General features: G+C 45.4%; 1 protein-coding gene across 1 annotated transcript in view; it reads right to left on the bottom strand.

The window, feature by feature from the left end:
- STARD9 (StAR related lipid transfer domain containing 9) overlaps window positions 1-8,375 on the bottom strand; it is a 172,040-nt gene extending 163,665 nt beyond the window's left edge. The window contains exon 1 of the mRNA XM_040410985.1: window positions 8,229-8,375. Coding sequence (XP_040266919.1) covers window positions 8,229-8,275 — 47 coding nt within the window. The 5' untranslated portion in view covers window positions 8,276-8,375. The remainder of the gene's footprint in view (window positions 1-8,228) is intronic.
- Between the last annotated feature and the right edge of the window lie 17,153 nt (window positions 8,376-25,528).

Here is a 25,528-nt window from a genome sequence, read left to right on the forward strand (position 1 = left end):
TTTTTTTATATTTTGGACTCAGAAGTGGCGATATGTAATTTTTTATTTATTGTTTATATATTTTATATGTAAAATTGGGAAAGGGGGTGATTTATACTATTTCCGTGAATTTTTTTACTTTTTTTTTACAGTTTATTTAATAACTATTTCCCCCCTTAGGGGGTAGAACCTGGGATCTTTTGATCCCTTGTCCTATTCACCCTAATAGAGCTCACAGCAGCAGGGAGCTGACCATGGCAGCCAGGGCTTCAGTAGTGTCCTGGCTGCCATGGGAACCGATCGGAGCCCCAGGGCTCCGATCACAACTGCCACTGCCACCAATGGGGAGGCCGGGAGGGAACTCTGTGGCCACACTGTCCCAAAACAACCCTACAGGTCCGATGTCCTGTCACTCCCAAGTGCCGAGCACAGCGCAATAACGCTCATGCAACAAAATATTGCAGGCACAGGTGTTTAAAAAGTTGGCAAAACATGGTCTGGCATATTTTTCTTTTCTTTTACAACCAAAACAGGCATAGCTCCCATCCTAAAGGATATGTGTCGTGCTCGTGGCCAGGATAGGATCGCAGAGTTGCGTGATCCCATAGCTAGATTTTTTTGCAACTCACATTCTGATTCTATTTATTTCTACGGGATCACACTACTCTGCGATCCTAGCCGCAACACATGTCTTGCAACCAGTGTCGCCATGTGGCCATGCCCTTACTCCAATAAACTTCTTTTTTAAAGAGATTGTCTGGGCTTTTTATTATTGATGACCTATCAACAGGACAGGAAGACAGGCTCCAGGCTACAGGCTCTATCATAGGGATGGGCTGCACCTCAATGGGGAAGGGGCAGCTGTGTTGGGGGAGAAGATGGCTAGAAGGTTGGAGGAGTGTTTAAACTAGGGACTAGGGGGGGAGGGTAATTACAGTTATAGGAGGGGAAGATAGAGACCTGGGGCAAGGTAATGGAACTGGGGGAGGAATGGAAGGAGGGACTAGAACAGTTCAGAAGGAAAGGTGTAGGGTAAAAAAAATATACATAAACCTCTTAATTAAGTGTTCTTGCATGGCAAGACCACTTACTGTTATCATACATATATATTCTTCTTATTATAGCCAAATTTACCACCCTAACTCCTCCCATAGACAGTAATATACTGAAACGTGCGGGTTGTTCCCGATTGGTGTGCTATTACTTTGTGGAACGTTTCACCGAATGGTTCACGAAATATCTGCGTTTTTTGTGGTCCCATAGGAATGAATGGCGGAATGTTCAAAACTAGAGTGGGGGCTGACAAAAGCTAGAGTGTGAGCTGAAAAATCAGGATATGATTTCTAAACTGCCACCACTCCCTCATTTTCAAGCCCGCCTACATAAATCTTATATCAAAACGTTCAGCTATCCCTGCTGCCACTAAGCCATAGCCCTGATAGTTTTCACAATATGACCATTTGTTTGCAACTCACGCCGCCCATTGACATTCATTGAAACTCCACTCTAGCCACCTCAAATTTGAAGGGCAATTTATAAACTGCGACTGTGCCTTCATTTTTAATATTTCAGAGACATATGCATCAAAATGTAGGCCTGCGTCTTGTGATTCTCACAATATAAAGCTCTTCACTGTAGGATTTATAATCTCTAAACTACAACCGTTTGAAGATGGCAACCGCTAGTGAAGTGAGCTGTTTGTTTTTAACCGCTCTTCTCTGCCCTTGCTGTAGAGTGAGTTGCCATAGGAACCCAGGTGTGTGAGCAGCCAGCAGAGTGTCAAAAGCTAGAGTGTGAGCTGAAAAATCAGGACATGATTTCTAAACTGCCACCACTCCCTCATTTTCAAGCCCACCTACACAAATCGGCTGCTAATGTTTTTATAAATGTATGTTTTAATGTAACTGTGAAGCACTTTGGGCAACAACAATGCAATTAAATGTGCTATATAAATAAATAAAAGTTGAAATGCATTTCTCACTCTATCAAGCTTGCCATGTGCACTTTTTAAATTTGATCAATCAATTGGTTAGTGTAATGTTTACTATCTTTACTCACTCCAAAACACTCCACACAGTTACTCTGCCCAGTCCAACCTTTCCACAGTTACTCCAGCCACACAACAGTTACTTAAGCCCCTCCACCCAGTTATTCCGCCCACTCCAGTTGTAGACTACTGGTGGAGGCAAGAACACTTCACACAATTTCCCCAGAAATTGTAGCTTTTCTAGTTGTATGTATACTAATGCCAGAAGCATGACTAATAAAACTGGGGAACTGGAATTAGTGATGTGTGAGGAGGATCATGACAAAGCGGGAATAACAGAGACATGACTGGATGATAGTTATGACTAGGCAGTTAACGTACAGGGTTACAGTCTGTTTAGAAAGGATTGTCAAAATTGGAGAGGGGGAGGGGTCTGCCTTTATGTAAAGTCCTGTCTAAAGCCCACAGTCCGAGAAGATATAAGTGAGGGACATGAACATGTGGAGTCACTGTGGGTAGAAATACATGGAGGCAAAAATAATAATAAATTACTAATAGGAGTTTATTATAAACCACCTAATATACCAGAGTCCACAGAAAATCTACTACTAAACGAGATAGACAAGGCGGCAGATCATAATGAGGTGGTTATTATGGGGGACTTTAACTACCCAGATATAGACTGGGAAACTGAAACCTGTACATCTCATAAAGGAAACAGGTTCTTGGCAATAACCAAAGACAATTACCTTTCCCAACTGGTTCAGCACCCGACTAGAGGGACGGCCATACTGGACTTAGTATTAACCAATAGACCTGACAGAACAACAGATGTGCAGGTTGGGGGACACCTGGGAAATAGTGACCATAAATTAATAACCTTCCAATTGTCATTCAAAAGAGTGTTTCTTCAGGGAAGAACAAAAATACCAAACTTCAAAAAAAGCTAAATTTAGCCAACTAAGAGAGGCCATAGGCCTAACTATTGTAACTGGGACAAAGTACTCAAAAATAAAAATACAGCCACAAAATTGGATATTTTTAAAAGCATCCTAACATCTAATTGTGAGAGGTACATACTTTATGGGAATAAAAGGTTAAGGAACAAGAAAAAAAACAATGTGGATAAATAGAACTGTAAAGAAAGCAATAAATGACAAAAAGAAAGCATTTAAATCAGTAAAACAGGAGGGTAGTGAGGAAGCACTTAAAAACTATAAGGAAAAATATAGAATATGTAAAAAACAAATAAAAGCAGCCAAACTGGAGACCGAGAGATTGATTGCCAAAGAGAGCAAAACTAACCCTAAAATATTCTACAATTATATAAATGGTAAAAAGTATAAATCTGAAGGTGTCGGCCCTCTACAGAGTGATGAGGGGGGAGTTGCAGAGAGCGATGAGGAGAAAGCAAAGCTATTCAATATTTTTTTCTCCACTGTATTCACTGAAAAAAATAAACTGTCAGATGAAATGCAGAATGTAAAAGTAAATTCCCCATTAAAAGCGCCCTGTCTGACCCAGGGAGAAGTACAGCGGCGTCTTAAAAAGATTAAAATAGACAAATCGCCAGGACCAGATGGCATACACCCCCGTATCCTAAGAGAATTAAGCAATGTCATAGTCAGACCCTTATTTCTGATATTTAAGGACTCTATACTGACAGGGAGTATTCCACAGGATTGGCCCATAGCAAATGTGGTGCCAATATTCAAAAAGGGTCCAAAAACAGAGCCCGGAAAGTTTAACATTTGCGTGGGTAAACTGTTTGAAGGTTTTCTAAGAGATGCTATCTTGGAGTACCTCAATGAAAATAAGCAATTAACGCCATATCAGCATGGCTTCATGAGGGATCGGTCATGTTAAACAAATTTAATCAGTTTCTATGAGGAGGTAAGTTCTAGACTTGACAGTGGCGAATAAATGGATGTCGTATATCTGGACTTCTCCAAAGCATTTGACACTAACACATAAAAGGTTAGTATATAAAATGAGAATGCTCGGACTGGGAGAAAATGTCTGTATGTGGGTTAGTAACTGGCTCAATGATAGAAAACAGAGGGTGGTTATTAACGGTACATACTCAGATTGGGTCACTAGTGGAGTACCTCAGGGGTCAGTATTGGGCCCAATACTCTTCAATATATAGCCCTGAACGGATCTCACAAACGGAAACCAAAACGCCAGTGTGAAAGTAGCCATACAAATCACTAGTCAGACCACACATGGAGTACTGTGTACAGTTCTGGGCTCCTGTGAACAAGGCAGACATACCAGAGCTGGAGAGGGTTCAGAGGAGGGCAACTAAAGTAATAACTGGAATAAGGGGACTACAATACCCTGAAAGATTATCAAAATTAGGGTTATTCACTTTAGAAAAAAGACGACTGAGGGGAGATCTAATTACTATGTATAAATATATCAGGGGTCAGTACAGAGATCTCTCCCATCATCAATGTATCTCCAGGACTGTGACAATGGGACATCCTCTGCGTCTGGAGGAAAGAAGGTTTGTACACAAACATAAAAGAGGATTCTTTACGGTAAGAGCAGTGAGACTATGGAACTCTCTGCCTGAGGAGGTGGTGATGGTGAGTACAATAAAGGAATTCAAGAGGGGCCTGGATGTATTTCTGGAGTGTAATAATATTACAGGCTATAGCTACTAGCAGGGGCGTAGCTAAAGGCTCATGGGCCCTGGAAGCACATTACATTTTTTGCTGCAGGCAGCATGAAGGCTAACAGTAGACCACCCCCCCCCCCCCCCCCAACCCCCCATGCCAAATTCTTGACCTAACCCCTTCCCTCCAGCCAGAGCTATAACTTGACCAGCATAAACTTTCTATAATACTGGTATCTTTCTATAATACTGGTGTCTTCTTATGTGGCACAAGGGTCTTTGGGCCCCCTCAGGCTCCTGGGCCCGGTAGCGACTGCTACCTCTGCACCCCCGGCTACTAGAGAGGGGTCGTTGATCCAGGGAGTTATTCTCATTGCCTGATTGGAGTCAGAAAGGAATTTTTTTTCCCCCTTAAGTGGGGAAAATTGGCTTCTACCTCACAGTTTTTTTTTGCCTTCCTCTGGATCAGTTTGCAGATTAACAGGCCGAATTGGATGGACAGATGTCTTTTTTTGGCCTTATAAACTATGTTACTATCTTACTATGATAGCAGACAGGAAGAAAGAAGGGAGATGGCACGTGCACTCTGTGCGCGCTGTTTCCTAGTACAGCTGATCGGTGGGGGGGGGGGGGGGGTCCCACACCCGACACCCCAGCCTTGGGATAGGTCATCAATCTTAAAAAGCCCGGACAACCCCTTTAAGACGAGTGAGGGTGAACACACATAAGATCCGCACAAATCGCTGTGTCCATTTACGGTAGGTTCCTTTCTGCAGCATCTCAGCACCAAAATCTGCAATTTCTAATTGCGGATTTCTGTGCGGAACAGATGCGGTTTTCCAGCAGATCTCGCCCTTCCATTGAAATGGGTGAATTCTGCAGCTAAGGGCACTTTCACACTAGCGTTTTTCTTTTCCGGCATAGAGTTCCGTCCTAGGGGCTCTATACCGGTAAAGAACTGATCCTTCCAAAATTCCGGAACACTTGCTGGAATGCCGGATCCGGCATTAATTTACATTGGAATGTATTAGTGCCGGATCCGGCATTAAAAATATCGCAATACCGCATGCAGAGACCTTTAAAAATGTAAAATAAAATGGAAACGGACAGACAGATCCGTTATTGCAATGCATTTGTGAGACGGGGCCGCATCCGGATCCAGCTACAAATGCTGTCCGTTTGCATGCAGATTGCTGGATCCGGCAGGCAGTTCCGGCGATGGAACTGCTTGCCGGATCACTCTGCCGCAAGTGTGAAAGTAGCCTAAAACCGCAAACATAATTGGCATGCTACGGATAAGTAAATCCACACTGCAGGTCAATTTCCTCACAGAAACAATCTACATAGTGTGCATGAGATTTGTGTGATCTCATACACTTTGCTGGTACTGTACTACTCGGGGGGGGTTTTCCGCACGGGAACGCACGCGTATTCCGTAACACATGCAGGTGGCCTTTTAAATCTCAGCGCTCATCCCGCTGATCATCTCGTGCTGCGACACTATCTTTGTTGGGAAACTGAAGTACTTACAGAAAGTAACACACGTCAGACTCTTCCGGACATTCTTACCACAATCATCTCTGTTTGCAGGAAACGCAGTATTTTCCTTGACAATCATTTTGCACAGAAAGTGTGTTCTCTGGATTGTAGAAGTAGTTTGGGGTCACGTGACCTACACAGTCCCAGCGCCTCTCCTCACATAGCACTTAATGACCAAGACAAGGAGGACTGGGAATGCTACCGGAAATGGATTTTAAGGAAGCGTGCATTTTCTGGAATAATATCCTTAAACAGAACAGATAATTCTCTACATGTATCTAGAAATTCACTATCACCATGAGAGACATTATAGTGACCATCGACACAGCGGTGTACCCACATGAACAGACACTATATGTGCCCATTACATTTCTGCACATATAGGGCGATAGTTATCAAGACTGGTGCTTTCTGCGCCTGTCTATATATACCCTGCGCTGCCAAGGGATCCATACGCCTCGTCATAAATGAGGCACATCCTCCTGCAGTCTGTGCGCCTCACCAGAAATATACGCCAGCTCAGAAGAAAGAGCTGCCGTAGATTTCTGTCTTAGGCGTCATGCACACGACCGTATGTATTTTGCAGTCCGCAAAAAAACACGGATGACGTCCCTGTGCATTCAGTATTTTGCGGAACAGAACAGCCGGCCCCTGATAGAACAGTCCTATCCTTGTCCGTAATACGGACAATAATCGGACATGTTCTATTTTTTTGCAGAACGGAAATACGGACATACAGAAACCGAATGCACATGGAGTACCTTCCAGTTTTTTTTTTTGCGGACCCATTGAAATGAATGGTTTCGTATATGGTCCACAAAAACAAAACAGAACGGACGCGGAAAGAAAATACGTTTGCATGAGCAAAGGACGGCGAAAAAAGGGAGATACATTAAAAAAAAAATTTGAAAAAAAGTTGCAGTTTGCCACGTTCAGGCGTAAAAAAAGGAATGCTAAATCTCCCCAAAAGATTCAAGCTCCAACCTCCTCACCTAATCACAGTCCGGGGTCCGCTCATGACGGAGGTGAGGTAATGTAATACAGCAGTATCTCAAATCAATGGTCCCTCAGGAAAGGGGCGAGCAGTAAGTAAAACCTCCAAAAAGTCGCTACGGTTTGTGCAACAACAGTGCGCTCCACTGAAACCACCTCCCATTGGTTTTCGATGTGACCCCGCACCACCATTCACATGTCCATTCTTGGAGCAGATTCCGCACAGACACCACGGGAAACCACGACGGGGGTCTGGGGTCTGCTCGAAACCCAGGGTTAAACTGAGCAGGTCTGTGGCGCCGAAACTGAAAAACCGAGGCGGATTTTGACAGTGTGAACATAGTCTAAGGCAGGGATCCGCAACCTTCGGCCCTCCAGCTGCTGTGAAACTACAACTCCCAGCATGCTCACTTAATCGGTCATTCTTGTAACTCTCATAGAAGTAAAAGAAGGATCCTGGGAGTTGTAGTTTCAGAACAGCTAGAGCGCCATAGGTTGCCCATCCCTGGTCTAAGGGTACGATTATTAGCCACATGGTAGCCTATGGCGAATCCGAAGACGACAGCGGGCAGGGCGAGCCTTTCATATGCCGCTAATGCATTTTGTCCGTGAAAAGTGAGATCATCCTCATCATCCTTTTAGTGGCGTGGACAAAAAATTCCCCCAGATTTTGTGCAGCACGTGAAGGGGGTTTAGCTGCGGGTGTGAACACTGACGTATGTGATGAAGATAAATCCAATTCCTTACAAAATGCTCCAAAAAATACCAAAATGCATCTTCCAGACCTCATTTCTTTTGTCCTAGGCAAAGTCTCACATGAGAGCGCCTACAACACCAACCTTTCTGTCACACAAGACCTCCACATCCCAAAAAGTTGTCAGAAGACGCAACATAAAACTGTATCACGACTTGGCTACAAATGGCTTTGTTTGAAGACTGAGCGACGCGTTTCATGCCACATACAAGCTCCATACATGACTGACAGAGGCTTCCCCACTATATACAGCCCTGTATACCACCTCATAGTGACTGACATTACCAGGCGCAACTACGACCCTCAGCATGCCTGACAGCCGCGCAGGGAGTTGTAGTTCTACCACAGCCACTTACCTCTTGCTGAGCGGTCTCACCCGCAGCGCTACCTTGACATTGGCCATATTGGGTAATTGGGGAGCCTCACGTCCTGTCCCAGGCTGCGCTCCTCGCCATGTCCCCCCGGTACATGCCTGTGACTGGCGGGGTGTGCTGCTCCTCCGCAGAAATCCATCCAGGGGCGGGGAGTATTACAATAACAATTCCTTGCCCCGGCAGCTCTCCACGCCCCCCTCTCTTGTGAGTTTTGGTTTGGTCCAGCCCATTAGGGAGCTGCCACTTTCTAAGGATAGAGGGGCGTGAGGAAGACGAGCGGCGTGTAACCCTCTGTAACCAAGAGAACCGCTGCCGCGTCCTGGGCTTGTCAACGGAGATCGCCCAGGGATAAACTAAGCGTACATTCAGTTACAGAACTGTGCACCAAGGAAATGTCTCAAGAAATGTCTCAAGATGTGTGAGACTTCTACACTATGGGGGCCATTTACAAGATGTGTGAGACTTCTACACTATGGGGGTCAAATTACACACGGAATTGGCATAAAAAAATGTAGCAAACCTCAGGTTTGTGTCTTTTTTAAACGTCATTGCAACTACATTTTGTTAAAATTGGCGTTTCTATGCCGCCCACACCATTTTCTAAAAAGGGGACGGTGTGTGGGGGCTACAAACTTGTGTAGATTTCATTGTAGGCCCACAGGGGGCCATTTACAAAGACCAGTGTTTTACACCAGTCTTCGTTTCCCCCCTGCACTGGTGGAGAAGGTGCCTACTTTCTCGAACGTGGGTCCGCAATCTGCAAGATACGAGGGGAGCCCTTAACCCTTTAGTGACCAGCCTGTTTTGGGTTTTACTGACCAAACGTTTTTCTTCCTTTTTTCATCGTCACGTTCCAAGAGCTAGAACTTTTTTATTTTTCCGTCTATATATTTTTGGCGGGACAAGTTGTAATTTTTAATGGCGCCATTTTGGGGTGCACATAACTTTCTGATTAACTTTTATCAGGGCTTTTTTTCTCAGAGAAAAGGTGGTGGAACTCACCCCCTCCCCCCCCTCCCCTGGCCACACCCCTACCCAGGGCTGGGACAAGGCCATTTGGTGCCCAGGGCGAAGATGGCAAACTGCGCCCCCCCCCCCCCCCCCCCCGTTTTTAAGAAAGAATCAATGTTGTTTCAAAACAAGAATATACTTAAAGCAATAGAACAAAGGACTGTGGGACTTTGAAAGTCACAGACACTATAAAGTCCCCCCCATCATCATGTGCCAGTTTTGTAATAAGCCCCCCCAATGTGCCAGTAACACTATTGTAAAAAAAAACACTTATACTTACCTAAGTGTCAGCGATGCGATGCAGCCTCTTCCTGTGTCCCACGCTGTAATGTAAGGCTCAGGCGGCACGATGACGTCATTGCGCCGGCCTCTGATAGGCTGCCGGCCTAGTGCCTGCAGCCAGGGGCGTACATAAAAATCACTGGGCCCCATAGCAGGAATCTAAATTGGGCCCCCATTCCCCTTTTATAGCCCCTCCCTTTGTTCCATGAACTATTCTTGCTGCTGCGTTTTATAATTTATGCCATCAGGGCCGGAATGGGATTACAAAACAGCCCTGGCACACAAAAGAGGTATAATAGATGCAGATGTATATTATATACAGCAGTGTACAGTTATGTGAGGTACGCGGTATAATAGATGCAGTGTGTACAGGTATATAGTATATTCCCTAGTGTTCTGATATGTGAGGTACAGGGTATAATAGATGCAGTGTGTACAGGTATATAGTATATACAGCAGTGTACTGATATGTGAGGTACGGGGTATAATATATGCAGTGTATACAGTATATACAGTAGTGTAATATGTGAGGTACGAGGTATAATAGATGCAGTGTGTACAGGTATATAGTAAATACAGCAGTGTATTGACACCTCGTACCTCACATATCAGTACACTGCTGTATATACTATATATCTGTACACACTGCATCTATTATGTACAGTGGCAACTACGAATAAATTAGCAATTCTGTCTTTAAAAAAAAAAAATTAGACAATGTTCACCGTAGGGGATGATTTACGTGATATTTATGTAGTCTACACTACGGACGCGGCAATACCAAACATATGGGGAAGATTTATTTATTTTGCAATTTTTTTCATTGAAAAACGTATTTTCAATGGAAAAAAAGCGTAATTGTTTTTTTTATGGAATTTTTTTATTGAATAAATTAGTTTTTTTACCATTTAATTGTCCCACAAGGGGACTATAACAGACAGCTTTTTGATTGCTTTTAAAATGCAATGCACTATCTCTATAGTGCATTGCATTTTAATGGTAATGCTATACTGACATTGACCAGCAGGCTGCGCCAGAGAGGTCTGGGGCCTACGTCAGACCCCACACAGCCTCCACACACATTGGCACCCCGCGATCACATTTGCTGGGTGCCAATGGGAGACAGAGGGAGTCCGTGGCATGTAAAGTGTTAAACAGCCCGGATCGGTACTCCTGCCAGTCCCGGCTGTGAGAGCAGGGCCGTGGCTCTCATGCGAGAGCCGGGGACCCCTGCAGCGCTTAGACTGGGCCGCCGTAAAAAAGTGTCGGCCCAGCCTAAGGCCCCTTAGTGATCGCCGGGGGGTTAAAGAGGTTTTTCCAAGACTTTTTTTTTACTAATGAGCAATCCTCTATATACAGTAGGTCATCAGTATCTGATCGGTGGGGGTCCGACACTCGGGACCCCCGCCGATCAGCTGCTTGAGGCAACAGTGCTTGCAGAGGATAGGTCATCAGTATAAAAATCTCTGAAAACTTTTAATGTCATTCAGCAGCTGTCCATGGACCTGGAGTATAAACTACTTCAGCCCCAGACTAGAATAGTTTTTACTAATTGTCTACACTTGTTTTCAGGAGTAAGGCCTCATGCACACGGCCGTTGTTTGGGTCCGCATCCGAGCCGCCGTTTTGGCGGCTCGGATGCGGACCCATTCACTTCAATGGGGCCGCAAAAGATGGATGTTGTCCTTGGCGCACGTGAGAGCATAACTGAAACACATACACAGAAAATCTGCAACAAAAACAACATAAAAACCACACAAAAATGCTGTGCGGATTTCTTGTGGATTTCCTGCATACAAATCCGCACCGTGTGCAGCCACCCTAAGGAGTGTTCAGTTTGACAGGGCAAGCATTGATGGAAATCTGCAGATTTCACCTTTCATTTTTCACAGCTCCTTTGGAAAATTAATGGTGAAATCTGATTGGTTGCTATGGGCAACTAAGCCAGTTCCACTTTACACCAGTTTGATAAATGACCCACTTCATCTCTATAAGGGTGCAGGTTTACAAACAGAAAATCCGCACAGATTTCCATGAGGATTTCCGTGAGTTTCTGCACCAAAAATCACGTTACTTATGGTTTTGGATACATATTTGCCGCAGATCTCACCTTTGCATTGCACAGGGTGATATCTGCACACAAAAAAAAATAAATAAATAAATAAATAAATCACACAAACTACTGACAACCTGCGAATTTCATAATCTGCACAACAGTTCAATTTCCGCATGCAAAAAAAAACAAAAACTGTACACGAGATTCGATAAATCTCATTCACTTTGCCGGCACTGTACTACACTGTGTTTTTTTCCACAAGAAAAACGTGTGCAGGAAGCCTAAAGCCTCATGCACACGTCCATGGAACACGGACCGTGAGATACCGGCCTGGATTCCTGCCGAGTGCAGGAGCGCACGGCGTCATTGGTTGCTATGACTGCTCTCTGCTGTGAGATGAAATCCATAATGTTATCTGCTCGGTAACAGCTGCTTTAAGACATTTTTCGATGCAATACATAAAAAAATAATAGGGTTTACATAATATCTTATCTAATTGATAACGAGGGCCCTCGTTTCTTTTTTTTACTTGTTGACTTAAATATTATTATTAATGCAATTGTGCTTGTACTTATGCATCCATGAGGAATAATAATTAATAAGAGCACATGTTATTTGGCTCTGTTTTAGTAAAATGCAAGGCCAGTGAGAAAATGATATTTTGACCAATGTTATAGCGCTCTCTTGTGGCAAGTTTTCAGAATCAAAAATATACAATAGCCCAGATGGGTAGACATGTAGATGAGGACATTCACCCCTAGCGTTTGAGAGATCTGTCAGTCTCTGGATGCGCACAGTGGTAGTTGTCCAGCCAATTCTTGCCATATTTGCCGGGTTTGGCCGATCTTCGCTGGTCCCTATTATAGTCAATGGGGCCGGATGGCATTCATGTAGCTTTCGGCAATGCCGGATCCAGAGAGACCGACCATTAGTGTAAAACTAGTCTAAAACAGGCGTTTCACATGCAGTCTACTTATATTCCTGGCTGGATTCAGATGCACTACAATTATTAAAAGGCTCATGTCTCTTAATAATTTGAGGCATCTGAACAGGTTCATGCACTAGAACAGAAATCTACATCAGCAAAGGTTTGATTTACAATAAGGCTAGATGCACTATTTTCAAGGCCTGGGCTGCAATGATTATGATGCTGGTTCTCAGCGACCATATACTATTATCTCATGAGTGACACAGCGCTGACATCAGCATTTCTGTCACTAATTTATGCTGCCCTTTAAGGGTGGGGCCTTAATGTGTAGAGCCAGCTAGAGCCTACTTTATAGGGGTGGTCAATTTCAAAATATTTGATAGCACCACATAATCTATTTTTTGTGTGATATACATGCAGCGTCCCACTCAGGACACGTGGGAACTGCAAAATTACTGTAAAACGGCATTACCATATTGCATGTCATTTTGTATTACAACACCTGTTGTATCCCTGTTCATAGGCTGGTCTGGTGTAATTTAGGTTGAGCAGATTAGGTTAGTGAGGAGATGAGAGGAGCAGAGCAGTTTGGTAAGCTGAGGCTACACACCACAGATCAGTGGGTGAAGCCAGGGCCGGCCTTAGATGTTCAGGCGCCCTGTGCGAGATAACCTTGTGGCGCCCCCCCCCCCCAAAAAAAAAAAAAAAAAAAACACTGCTTGTTGCTGGCATCATGGCATAGGCTGGCTGACTATCCAACCAAGTAGTTACCAGCCCACACACCCTAAAGGCCGGTGTAATGTTATACTTCCCTACTTCGTGAGATTTCCGTACCCTCGTCACTTCCGGTCGCACCGGACATGACGTGAGGAGGTGTGCAGTGCCGCGCAGGCGCACAACGACAGGTTAGGGAAATTTCACAGCAGAGTGTGCATGCGCCAGGAGCCTCGCCGGCGGTTAGGGTAGGGAAAAACTATGGGCCAATGCGCAGGCGCAGTGATCGGATGGATGTTCTCAGCTGGACACCGGCCGACACTGCCCATGCACCGGGAGTGCCAGCAATGTGCGGTCCGCAAAATGCGTAACGCACATTACCGCTGTCCGTGTTTTGTGGATCCGCAAAACACACACTGATGTGTGAATGGACCCTAAATGTGAGGTAAATTAGTTTCCAATGTAGTATTAATAACTAAACAATTAAATAATAAACATATTGCATTGTCTACTTACCACCAGGACAATAAGATGATCTGGACTCTGGCTGCAGTCTGGCTCTGGGGACTCCATTGTCACTCTCTTCTCCTCCCCCCCCCCATACTCCCTCCCTCGTCACTCTCTTCCCCCCCCCCCCTTCCCTTGTCACTCTCATTATTTCCCCCCCCTCTCCCTTGTCACTCTCATTATTCCACCCCCCCTCCCTTGTCACTCATTATTCCCCCCCTCTCCCTTGTCACTCTCATTATTCCACCCGCCTCCCTCCTTGTCACTCTCATTATTTCCCCCCCCCTCCCCCTTGTCACTCTCATTATTTCCCCCCCCTCCCTCCCCATTGTCACTCTCATTATTTCCCCCCCCTCCCTCCCCATTGTCACTCTCATTATTTCCCCCCCCTCCCTCCCCATTGTCACTCTCATTTATTTCCCCCCCCTCCCTCCCCATTGTCACTCTCATTATTCCCCCCCCCTCCCTCCCCATTGTCACTCTCATTATTCCCCCCCCCTCCCTCCCCATTGTCACTCTCATTATTTCCCCCCCTCCCTCCCCCTTGTCACTCTCATTATTCCCCCCCCCCTCCCCCTTGTCACTCTCATTATTTCCCCCCCTCCCCCCTTGTCACTCTCACTATTTCCGCTCCCTCCCCCCTTGTCACTCATTATTTCCCCCCCCTCCCCCTTGTCACTCATTATTTCCCCCCCCTCCCCCTTGTCACTCATTATTTCCCCCCCCCTCCCTCGTCACTCATTATTTCCCCCCCCCTCCCTCTTATCACTCTCATTATTTCCCCCCCCTCCCCCCTTGTCACTCTCACTATTTCCCCTCCCTCCCCCCTTGTCACTCTCACTATTTCCCCCCCCCCTTGTCACTCATTATTTCCCCCCCTTGTCACTCTCATTATTTCCCCCCCCCCTCCCCCTTGTCACTCTCATTATTTCCCCCCCCCCTCCCCCCCTTGTCACTCTCATTATTTCCCCCCCCTCCCCCCTTGTCACTCTCATTATTTCCCCCCCCCTCCCCCCTTGTCACTCTCATTATTTCCCCCCCCCCTTGTCACTCTCATTATTCCCCCCCCCCTTGTCACTCTCATTATTTCCTCCCCCCTCCCACCTCCACCTCTAGTGTAGCGTGGCCGAGCTCTGTTCGGTCTGCGGTACAGGAGCATTTGTTTCCTGTACCCGGCCGGACTGACAGGAAGTGCACACTAAGTGAGCACTTCCTGTCAGTCCGGCCGGGTACAGGAAACAAAAGCTCGTGAACCGCGGATCGAACAGAGCTCGGCCACGCTACATTAACAGCACACAGCAGGCGCATGCAGGATTCTTTAGAGCGGCAAGCTCTTTTTCTTTTTCTTTTTTTTTTTAAACCGCAACGGGCGCCCCCTGCTAAATACAGGGGAGGGGGAGATGGAGGGGGAGGGGGAGATGGAGGGGGCGGGGGGCCCGCCCCGAGGGAGAACACAAGTGCCGCCTCGCCTGCCGCATATTACATTGCGAGCTGTCGGCCGCCCGGCGCCCCTGTTGCTATGGCGCCCTGTGCGGCCGCACAGCCCGCACACCCCAAAGGCCGGCCCTGGGTGAAGCCAGCTGCAGAAATGAGGTAGAGCCAAGGTATGAGGCACAGGAGAGCGTTTTCCTTCTGTGATCCTCTTAGTTACTACATCCTACAACCAGAGGATAGTGTTTTCGTCCCTGGAAGAAGAAGACCAAGCTGAAGAGAGACATCAGTGATAACAGCCATTACTAAAGGCTTAATGGGCACCTTTGCACATGGTGGAGGACAATCTAGCTGCAGGCAGCCTCACCATACATTGAAGAATACAGATTAGCTACCTGTTTTAAGAACTTGGAAGATACAGAAAGTAATAGGACTAAGCATACCAATAAGCATTACAGGCAACCTCACCAAATTACTCTGGTTTACAAGGGACCTGAAGCAAAGTCACCTACCAGAAATACTTATACAGAACCACAAGCTAAGCCTAAACCCAGCCAAACCTATTAACAGTGGATCAACAGAATTCCTCTAAATTGCAAAGCACTGTATTCTGTCTGGATGTATATGCTGCAACTGGAACCAATATCAGTAAAAGTTGTGAGTTGTATCCTACCACTGTCTACTTCATTCTTACAATTGGTTGTACCACCATTAACGGTACTGGCGTCACGACAAATAACACCAAGGAACCCACCTGCCACAAGCACCCTAAACACCACTGCCATCAAGGGCACCTCGACCTCCATCTTGGCTGATGCTTCCTACCACAGAGTGTGCCCCGGAGGATTTCGTGCTGTCCACCTCAACACTGTGCTGCCGGCCCAGGGAGGCTTTCTGCTAACCGTGAGTAAACCGATGAACTGTGTTATTATTTGGCCCCTCATCGGCCCACCGTGCACCTCACATGTATGCAGCCAGCCAGAACCGCAGGGGCACAATTGTATGTGACATCATAACTTAGACCCCTAATGTGCAGCAAAAAGTCTTCGGGTCTGTGTGAACGCCCACAATCCTTGGGTGTAACGGTGACACGATTCACCCACATCAATACTAGATGGATCCTCTTCTATGCTTGAGCTGAACATGTTTTTTTTTTACTCCTCAGACCATGTACAGAATGAATAAGGACTGAATACAATCCGAAACGCGTTGACTGGTGCGGGGAGATGTCCTGCTGTGTGCCATAATTGGACTCTTTAAAAAAAACATTTTGAAATAAAAAATTCATGGTTTTATTCAAGACCCGAGTGCTGGACCCGCTACTTTGTTTCTACAGTGGATTTGGTTTTCCTAAGGATCTGTGCACCGAGGACTAAAAAAGGCAGTGAGCTTTATTTCGTTGTGTGTTATGTACAGAAGAGGATCTGTCCAGGAACAGCACAGAAAGCGGTGACATGGGTGAATCACACCACCACCACCACCACCATCTTGCAGCCTATGAATAGAGATGGCCTTGCGGTTCGCGGCGAACTTTACACATTCGCGGTTCACCGAACATGCGAACATATGGAGATATTCACCGGCGCCATATTTTTTTGCATTGTGAGAACTTTGACCCATGACACATCCATCAGGTGGTACAGGACAGCCAATTAAGACGTTTCCGCACATGGACATAACCCCCTACCTTATAAATAGACCTGATCTGGCTGCCATTTTACATTCTGCCTTTTGTCAGTGTAGAGAGAGGTGTGTGGAGCAGGGACAGGAGGTTAGAGTGTTAATAGTGACACAAATCGCTAGCTAATAGGTCCACAACAGTCCTTTTAAGGACTGGTATAGGTGTACTATTGATTGGTGTGCAGTATATATAGGGGTGTAATACACTTATAATATACTTTCTAATATAGAAAGCATATTATAGTGGATTTGTATAGTGCAGCATTGTGACTTGTAGTATCGCTGCAGAACCGATCACAACTACAAAGAGTGACAAACGCAATTAGAAAAAAGTATTATAACTGGTGTGATAGACCAGTGGCCCCCAAAACCACATATTTAAGTGGGGTGTTATCTAAGAATATACTACTCAAATAGTGTATTTGTGTGCTGCAGAAATTTATCCGCTTTCACTGCGTTACCTCTGCTACACACAGTGATAGAATTTAAAATATATATATTTTTTTAAACTGGTGTGATAATAGACCAGTTGACACCAAAATGACATAGTGAAGCAGGTTGTTATATACATCAACACAATTCTAACATTTTTGGCTCTATACACTACCACAATGGATTTGAAATTAAACGAACAAGATGTGCTTTACCTGCAGACTGTCAGCTTTAATTTGAGGGTATTTACATCCAAATCAGGTGAACGGTGTAGGAATTACAACAGTTTGCATATGTGCCTCCCACTTGTTAAGGGACCAAAAGTAATGGGACAGAATAATCATAAATCAAACTTTCACTTTTTAATACTTGGTTGCAAATCCTTTGCAGTCAATTGAAGTCTGGAACGCATAGACATCACCAGACGCTGGGTTTCATCCCTGGTGATGCTCTGCCAGGCCTTTACTGCAACTTTCTTCAGTTCCTGCTTGTTCTTGTGGTATTTTCCCTTCAGATTTGTCTTCAGCAAGTAAAATGCATGCTCAATCGGATTCAGGTCAGGTGATTGACTTGGCCATTGCATAACATTCCACTTCTTTCCCTTAAAAAACTCTTTGGTTGCTTTTGCAGTATGCTTTGGGTCATTGTCCATCTGCACTGTGAAGCACCATCCAATGAGTCCTGAAGCATTTGGCTGAATATGAGCAGATAATATTGCCCGAAACACTTCAGAATTCATCCTGCTTCTTTTGTCAGCAGTCACATCATCAATAAATACCAGAGAACCAGTTCCATTGGCAGCCATACATGCCCACACCATGACACTACCACCACCACCACCATGCTTCACTGATGAGGTGGTATGCTTAGAATCATGAGCAGTTCCTTTCCTTCTCCATACTCTTCTCATCACTCTGGTACAAGTAGATCTTAGTCTCATCTGTCCATAGGATGTTGTTCAAGAACTGTGAAGGCTTTTTTAGATGTCGTTTGGCAAACTCTAATCTGGCCTTCCTGTTTTTGAGGCTCACCAATGGTTTACATCTTGTGGTGAACCCTCTGTATTCACTCTGGTGAAGTCTTCTCTTGATTGTTGACTTTGACACACATACACCTACCTCCTGGAGAGTGTTCTTGATCTGGCCAACTGTTGTGAAGGGTGTTTTCTTCACCACGGAAAGAATTCTTCGGTCATCCACCACAGTTGTTTTCCGTGGACTTCCGGGTCTTTTGGTGTTGCTGAGCTCACCGGTGCGTTCCTTCTTTTTAAGAATGTTCCAAACAGTTGTTTTGGCCACGCCTAATGTTTTTGCCATCTCTCTGATGGGTTTGTTTTGTTTTTTCAGCCTAATGATGACTTGCTTCACTGATAGTGACAGCTCTTTGGATTTCATCTTGAGAGTTGACAGCAACAGATTCCAAATGCAAATAGCACACTTGAAATGAGTTATCTATTTGATACAGTGTCCATGCAAGCGCCAATATATTGGCAGAACAAAAAGATTATTGAAAGTTAGAATAAGTGAACACGTATCAAATATAAAAAAGGGCTATCTAAAACACTCCCTCTCCAAACACTATGATGAAGTACACAACAGGGACCCATCTAAATTATTTTTTGTGGCCCTGGAAAAAAATCGAGAGACATTGGAGAGGGGGTGATTACATTAGGAGGATGTCCAGAGCCGAATCAAAACATATTTATGAATTTGGCTGCCTATTACCAGCAGGCCTGAATTCGGACCTGGAGATCTTTGGTTTTTTTATAGGATGCTGTTCCCCTCTCTGAGGGGAGATCCCATGTTAGCCTTTCTGGCTCTGGGGCCCCCCCTCCGAGAGGAGACCGGCATCCAAGACTTCTGAACCCCACTTTCTACATTTATTTCATTGGCAGAAATTCCCCCAGAAACCGTCATTTATATTCTTATATATTTATATTTTATATTTTCATGTATTTATATATTAATGTCCCCAGATATATCAGCCGATGTTTACTAATGTGTGTATAGAAAGGGTTAGTATGTATGTATATTTATTGTTTTTAACCATTCCAATTTTAATATGTATATTAAATTGTCATTGTGTATCTTAAATTATAATTTTTATCCTTAATATTGTGTCGGGAGTACACTATTGTGTGCTAGCTGCATTTACAATAAAAAACGCAATGGCGGTTGAAAAACCGCACAAATACCGCACTTAAAACTGTAATGGCAGTTTCTATGTCCAGAGGATCCGGATTCCGGTTTTTGTGGATCACCATAGAGACTATAAAAGGTGGAGATGGGGTAATGGCGCTTTGACCACTGAGGAAGGGGTGTAGACGCCCCGAAACGCGTCTGGTAAGCAGAGGAGAAAAAGCGCCCACCGAATATACCGGACCCCCCTATGGATTGCATGGCCATGCATGAATGAATTCCTGGCAAAGCTAATACAGACACAGCCTTCAGCGTAGACCGCTGACCAGGATCCCGCGATACTGTGACGTCACCCGCCTGATACTTGCGGCGGAAGATACTCGGACGGCCGGCACCGCTCGCCTCGAGGAGACGCCACACAGTGGGACATACCATCAAGGAACCAGGTAGGAACTGGTGATTACAAGTCTGGAACATTGCCTTCACTGTCTTAATAGGAGTGAACTCTCCTAAAGGAATTATTACACAAGGAGTCCGCTTAGAAATGTACTATATGAGGAACTTTTAGGACGCTTCTACCCACTCTATTCACAGTTACTGACATTTTTTGCTATAAGTATTACGGAGTGCGGCCACGAACTTTCTACCCCGACCACAAATAGTGGAAATCATATTTGGTACCATATTACAACAATTTTATATATTTTAAGTCAATTGTATTTTAATGTGAATGCATCAGTGTTTAATGTACTAGTGTTCAACCTTATTTGACCAACTAGGTCTTAGTAAAACTAATTCCATATGATACAGACGTTGTGAGTGCTCACTCTCCCTTTTTACTTTCAAGCTTTTATTACCATTGGGAACGGGCACCCAATTTAGAGTTAGCAGCACCCATCATAGCTATTAGGTGTGAGCCACCCGCCCACACATATACATTTACACTTGAAATGAACTCTGGATCTTTTATCTGCTCATTGTAATTGGGATAATGAGGGAATAACACACACCTGGCCATGGAACAGCTGAGAAGCCAATTGTCCCATTACTTTTGGTTCCTTAACAAGTTGGAGGCACATATGCAAACTGTTGTAATTCCTACACCGTTCACCTGATTTGGATGTAAATACCCTCAAATTAAAGCTGACAGTCTGCAGTTAAAGCACATCTTGTTCGTTTCATTTCAAATCCATTGTGGTGGTGAGCCAAAAAAGTTAAAATAGTGTTGCTGTCCCAATATTTATGGACCTGACTGTACCTTCTTCCACATACACTGCGCTTGTCTATAGACTTTTGTCACCGGGTCATTAAAAAAAATGACAGGCAGAGGAAGAGGCAGGCCCTTCCGGAGGGGTGGTAGGGGTAGGGCAGGAGCACCAGGCCGGAGCCAAAGTGGGAAGTTGCAGAAGGTGCGTTCAATTTCGTGAAAGGACGCACCAGACTTGGTTGAGTGGCTCACTCAGCCTTCCACTTCTGTACCCTCCTCATCCTCTCTATATGCACCCTCTACTCTCTGCTGTGTGCACCCCCAAAGACACCACCACCAACACCACCACCACCATATACCCTCCACTTGAGTCACAGGAATTATTTTCCGATCCATCACAAGACATTTCTGATGCGCAGCCATTCTTGGCATCGGATCGGGAAGAGGAGGTAGCAAGTGCAACAGCCGCCACTCAGCAGTCTGACGACAGTACCCAGATCAGCCCAAGGAGGTTGGTCCCCGCTGTTGCTGCCTACTCAGAGATCTCTAATGTTAGTGGTGGGGAAGGTGACGTTGATGATGACGTGTCTAAGGATGTAACGTGGGTGCCCACAAAAGAGGAAGAGGAAGGGAGTTCAGAGGGAGAGATGGACCAGCAGATAGGGAGAAGCAGGCCGAACTTACATTGCATAGGAGGGACAAACCAAACCAGACTACTAATGTATCAGGAGCGAGCTCAACCATGTGCGGTCACATCTGGCGCTCCCAGGACGCCGGCACATGGCTCCGCAGTGTGGGCTTTTTTTAATGTGTCAGCGGCTGACAATAGTGTTGCCATCTGCAGCCTTTGCAGTCAACCTATAAGTCGCGGTAAGCCCAACACTCACCTAGGGACGACCGCCTTAAGGCACCTGGCCTCACATAACCGAGCCCAGTGGGAGCAACGCCGTCAGAACCCACAAAGCCACACTCCAGGCTCTCACCGTCCAGCCTCTTCTCCTTCTCTCTCCTCCCAATTGTCCTCCACTCCACCTTCCATCATGCCGTCCTCACGTTTGTCAGGAAAAAGGCAGGCTTCCGTGGCCCAAATGTTCGAGCGTAAAAAAATGATGACGCCGAATAACCCTCTTACCCAACGGTTGACCGCTGGCTTGTCAGAACTGATAGCCCGCCAACTACTGCCATATAAACTTGTGGACTCTGAGGCCTTTCGAAAATTTGTGGCCATTGGAACACCACAATGGAAGGTCCCAGGAAGCAAATATTTCTCACAGAAGGTCATCCCAGAGCTATATGGTCACGTTCAGCACCAAGTGAATGTATCTCTGGCACACTGTGTCGGTGCCAAGATACATCTTACCACAGACACGTGATCTAGCAAACACAGGCAGGGAAGGTATATAACTTTTACTGCCCACTGGGTGAACCTGCTGACGGCCGTCAAGCATGTAACCCGTGGCACCCGTGTAGATTTGGGTTTTACCGCCACGGATTGCATGTAGGCCTGCCTCTTCTTCTCCTCCTCCTACTCCATCCTCCCTCTCCTCCTCGGCTGACTCCTCCTTTTCTGCCGCTACCGTCTCTTCCGCTGCGCCAACTAAGATCCCCAGAAACTATTCGACATGCCAGGTTAGAAGTTGCCATGCTGTGCTGTGTCTGTTGTGCCTGAAAGCCAAGAGCCACACCGGTCCTGCACTCCTTTCAGCTTTGCGTTCACAGGCAGATCAGTGGCTAACACCGCTCAATTTGACAGTTGGTAATGTGGTGTGCGACAACGGTGCCAATCTGCTGAGTGCGCTAAAACAGGGCATAATGACACACGTGCCGTGCATGGCACATGTCCTGAACTTGGTCGTGCAGCGATTCGTTGTCAAATACCCCGGGGTTCAGGACGTCTTGCGGCAGGCCAGGAAAATTGCGGGCCATTTCAGAAGATCTTACATGGCCATGGCTCGCCTTGCTGAAATCCAGCGGCGACACAACCTGCCCGTCAGACGTCTTATTTGTGACTGCCCGACGCGATGGAACTCAACCTTGTATATGCTCGAAAGGCTGCTTCAGCAGAAACGTGCAGTTAATGTCTATCTGTACAAACTCTGCAGCAAGACAGGTTCTGGGGATCTTGTTTTTTTTTTCACCGCGCCAGTGGCTGCTCATGCGCGACGCATGCAGACTTCTGCGGCCATTTGAAGAGATCACCAAAATGGTAAGTCGCAGCCAGGGCGCCATCAGTGACATCGTACCTTACGCCTTCTTTCTGGAGCGTGCATTGCGTCGTATCATTGATCAAGCCGTCGAGGAGCAGGAAGATGAGGAAGTAGCAATGCTGGATGAATTCCCAGGGGGGGCTACTCCATCTGAGACAAGTCAACAACAGGAGTCTGAAGAGGAGTCAGAGGAGGATGGTGTCGGGGAGGAGGAGGATCAAGAAGAGCATGCTTTAAACCTTTCTGGGATCCCTGGTGTTGTCCATGGATGGGGGGAGGAGAACGAGGGCGGCATTATCCTGGATGATAAGCAGGAGCCAGGCCACTACAACGCTTCCAGTTTAGTGCAAATGGGGGGCTTCATGCTCCAGTCTTTTAAGAGGGACCCCCGTATAAAAAGCATAAAGGGCAAGGACCAGTACAGGGTGGCAACGTATTTAGACCCCCGTTACAAACAAAAAATGGCGGAAATGTTACCACCATCACAGAGGGTTGTCAGAATGCAGCACTTCCAGGCCTTGCTTAGAGAAATGCTGCATTCTGCTTTTTTGGGCTCTGGCAGAGGTGTTTCCACTCACAGAGAAACAGTTGTGGGTACCAATACAACAGCGAATGCAAGAAGAGGGCGGTTTGAAGATGTGTTGGTCACTTCTGATATGAGAACATTCTTTCAGCCGACCCATTGACAGCTGTCCTCCCGATCCAGCCTCAGGGAATGCCTAAACTGGCAGGTGTCCGACTACATCGGTTTAACGGCCGATTTGGACGCTCTGAGAAGTGATGAACCCCTGGACTACTGGCTGGGCAGGCTTGACCTGTGGTCAGAACTTGCACAATTTGCAATGGAACTGTTGGCTTGCCCCTCATCAAGTGTCCTGTCCGAAAGGACGTTCAGCGCAGCTGGGGGGAATCGTGACCGATAAGCGGACTCGCCTAGCTCACGACAGTGTTGACTACCTCACATTTCTAAAAATGAATGAGGCATGGATCGCAGAGGAATTCAACACATGTGAACAGTAAACCATGTTTGTTTAACATTCCTCATGACAGCCCATATCCGCCACCACCCATAACAATTTATGGTCCCTGTCTTCGGTAAATACAGCGGCATAAAATGCCTTTTATGTACGTTAAATGCCTAATTTTATTTGCTGTCAGTGTGAATGGACCCTATATGTATTTGACATGTATTTACCGGCTGCTGTCAGTTCTGGCTGATTTAGGCCGAGCTATTACAGTAAAACCAAGCAATATTACAAAAAACACAATACACGTTGTAACTGTACAAACGATTTATATAACTTAGTAGAAAAAAAATTAAATTAAGGCAATTTTTCCAATAGCATGATAATCTCATGCACCCCCTTCATGGCCTTGCATTGCCTCTCCTCCATGGCCTTCAAGCGCTCATGAACGGCCCGCATATCATGGAGATTATTATTTGCAACTCTTATTAAACCTTTAATTTGTGGTGCATATGACTTTATGATCGCTTGCTATTACACCTTTTTGTGAGAAAAGCTGTCCATAAAATTGCCTTTAACAGTTTTAAATTTTTGTTTAAAAAGGTGTCCAACTAAGGCCTCATGCACACGACCGTTGTTCTGTTTTCTGTGATTTTCTGCGGACCCATTGACTTTCAATAGGTCCGTTGAAAACTCAGAAAATGCACCGTTGTTCATCCGCGGCCGTGATCCGTGTTTCCTGTCCGTCAAAAAAATATGTCCGGTCCTATTTTTTTTAACGGACAATGGTTCACGGACCCATTCAAGTCAATGGGTCCGTAAAAAAAACACGGATGCACACAAGATTGGCATCCGCGTCCGTGATCGTAGGCTACTTTCACACAGACGGATCGCAGATCCGTCTGCATAAAAGCTTTTTCAGAGCTGAGTTTTCACTTCGTGAAAACTCAGATCCGACAGTATATTCTAACATAGAGGCGTTCCCATGGTGATGGGGATGCTTCAAGTTAAAATATACCATCGGATTGGAGAAAACTCCGATCCGATGTTATAATAAGGACTCCTGACTTTACATTGAAAGTCAATTGGGGACGGATCCGTTTGCAATTGCACCATATTGTGTCAACGTCAAACGGATCCGTCCCCATTGACTTGCATTGTAAATCAGGACGGATCCGTTTGGCTCCGCACGGCCAGGCGGACACCAAAACGACTTTTTCCTTCATGTCCGTGGATCCTCCAAAAATCAAGGAAGACCCACGGAAGAAAAAACGGATCACAGACCTACGGACCCCGTTTTTGCGGACCGCAAAAAAAAAAAACGTAGTGTGCATGAGGCCTAAGGGGTTATTTGGTATGATATTTTTAGACAGCTGGTTGTTACAGGTGCGGCCAAACCTACTATTTTTCCTTATTTTATAGTAAATTTTCTTTTACACAATAAAAGCATTGTTTAACCAAAAACAATTCATGTTTACTGTCTCCATATTTTGAGAGCCAAATTATTGATTTTATGTGGCAATTGTCTAACGGTTGGGTCTCATTTTTAGCAGAATGCACTGACCGATTGTTACTATTTTGGGGGGCATATGCCTCTTTAGCTAGCTTGGTGTTGCACTTTTAGTGATGTTAGGTTAAATAAATATTTTCGTTTAATTTAAAAAACATTTTTAAATTTTAATTGTTCACCGGAGCGGCAATATCATATGATATTTTTATATAGA

The sequence above is a fragment of the Bufo bufo genome, chromosome 11, assembly GCF_905171765.1.
Source record: "Bufo bufo chromosome 11, aBufBuf1.1, whole genome shotgun sequence".
In the NCBI taxonomy this organism is placed as follows: domain Eukaryota; kingdom Metazoa; phylum Chordata; class Amphibia; order Anura; family Bufonidae; genus Bufo; species Bufo bufo.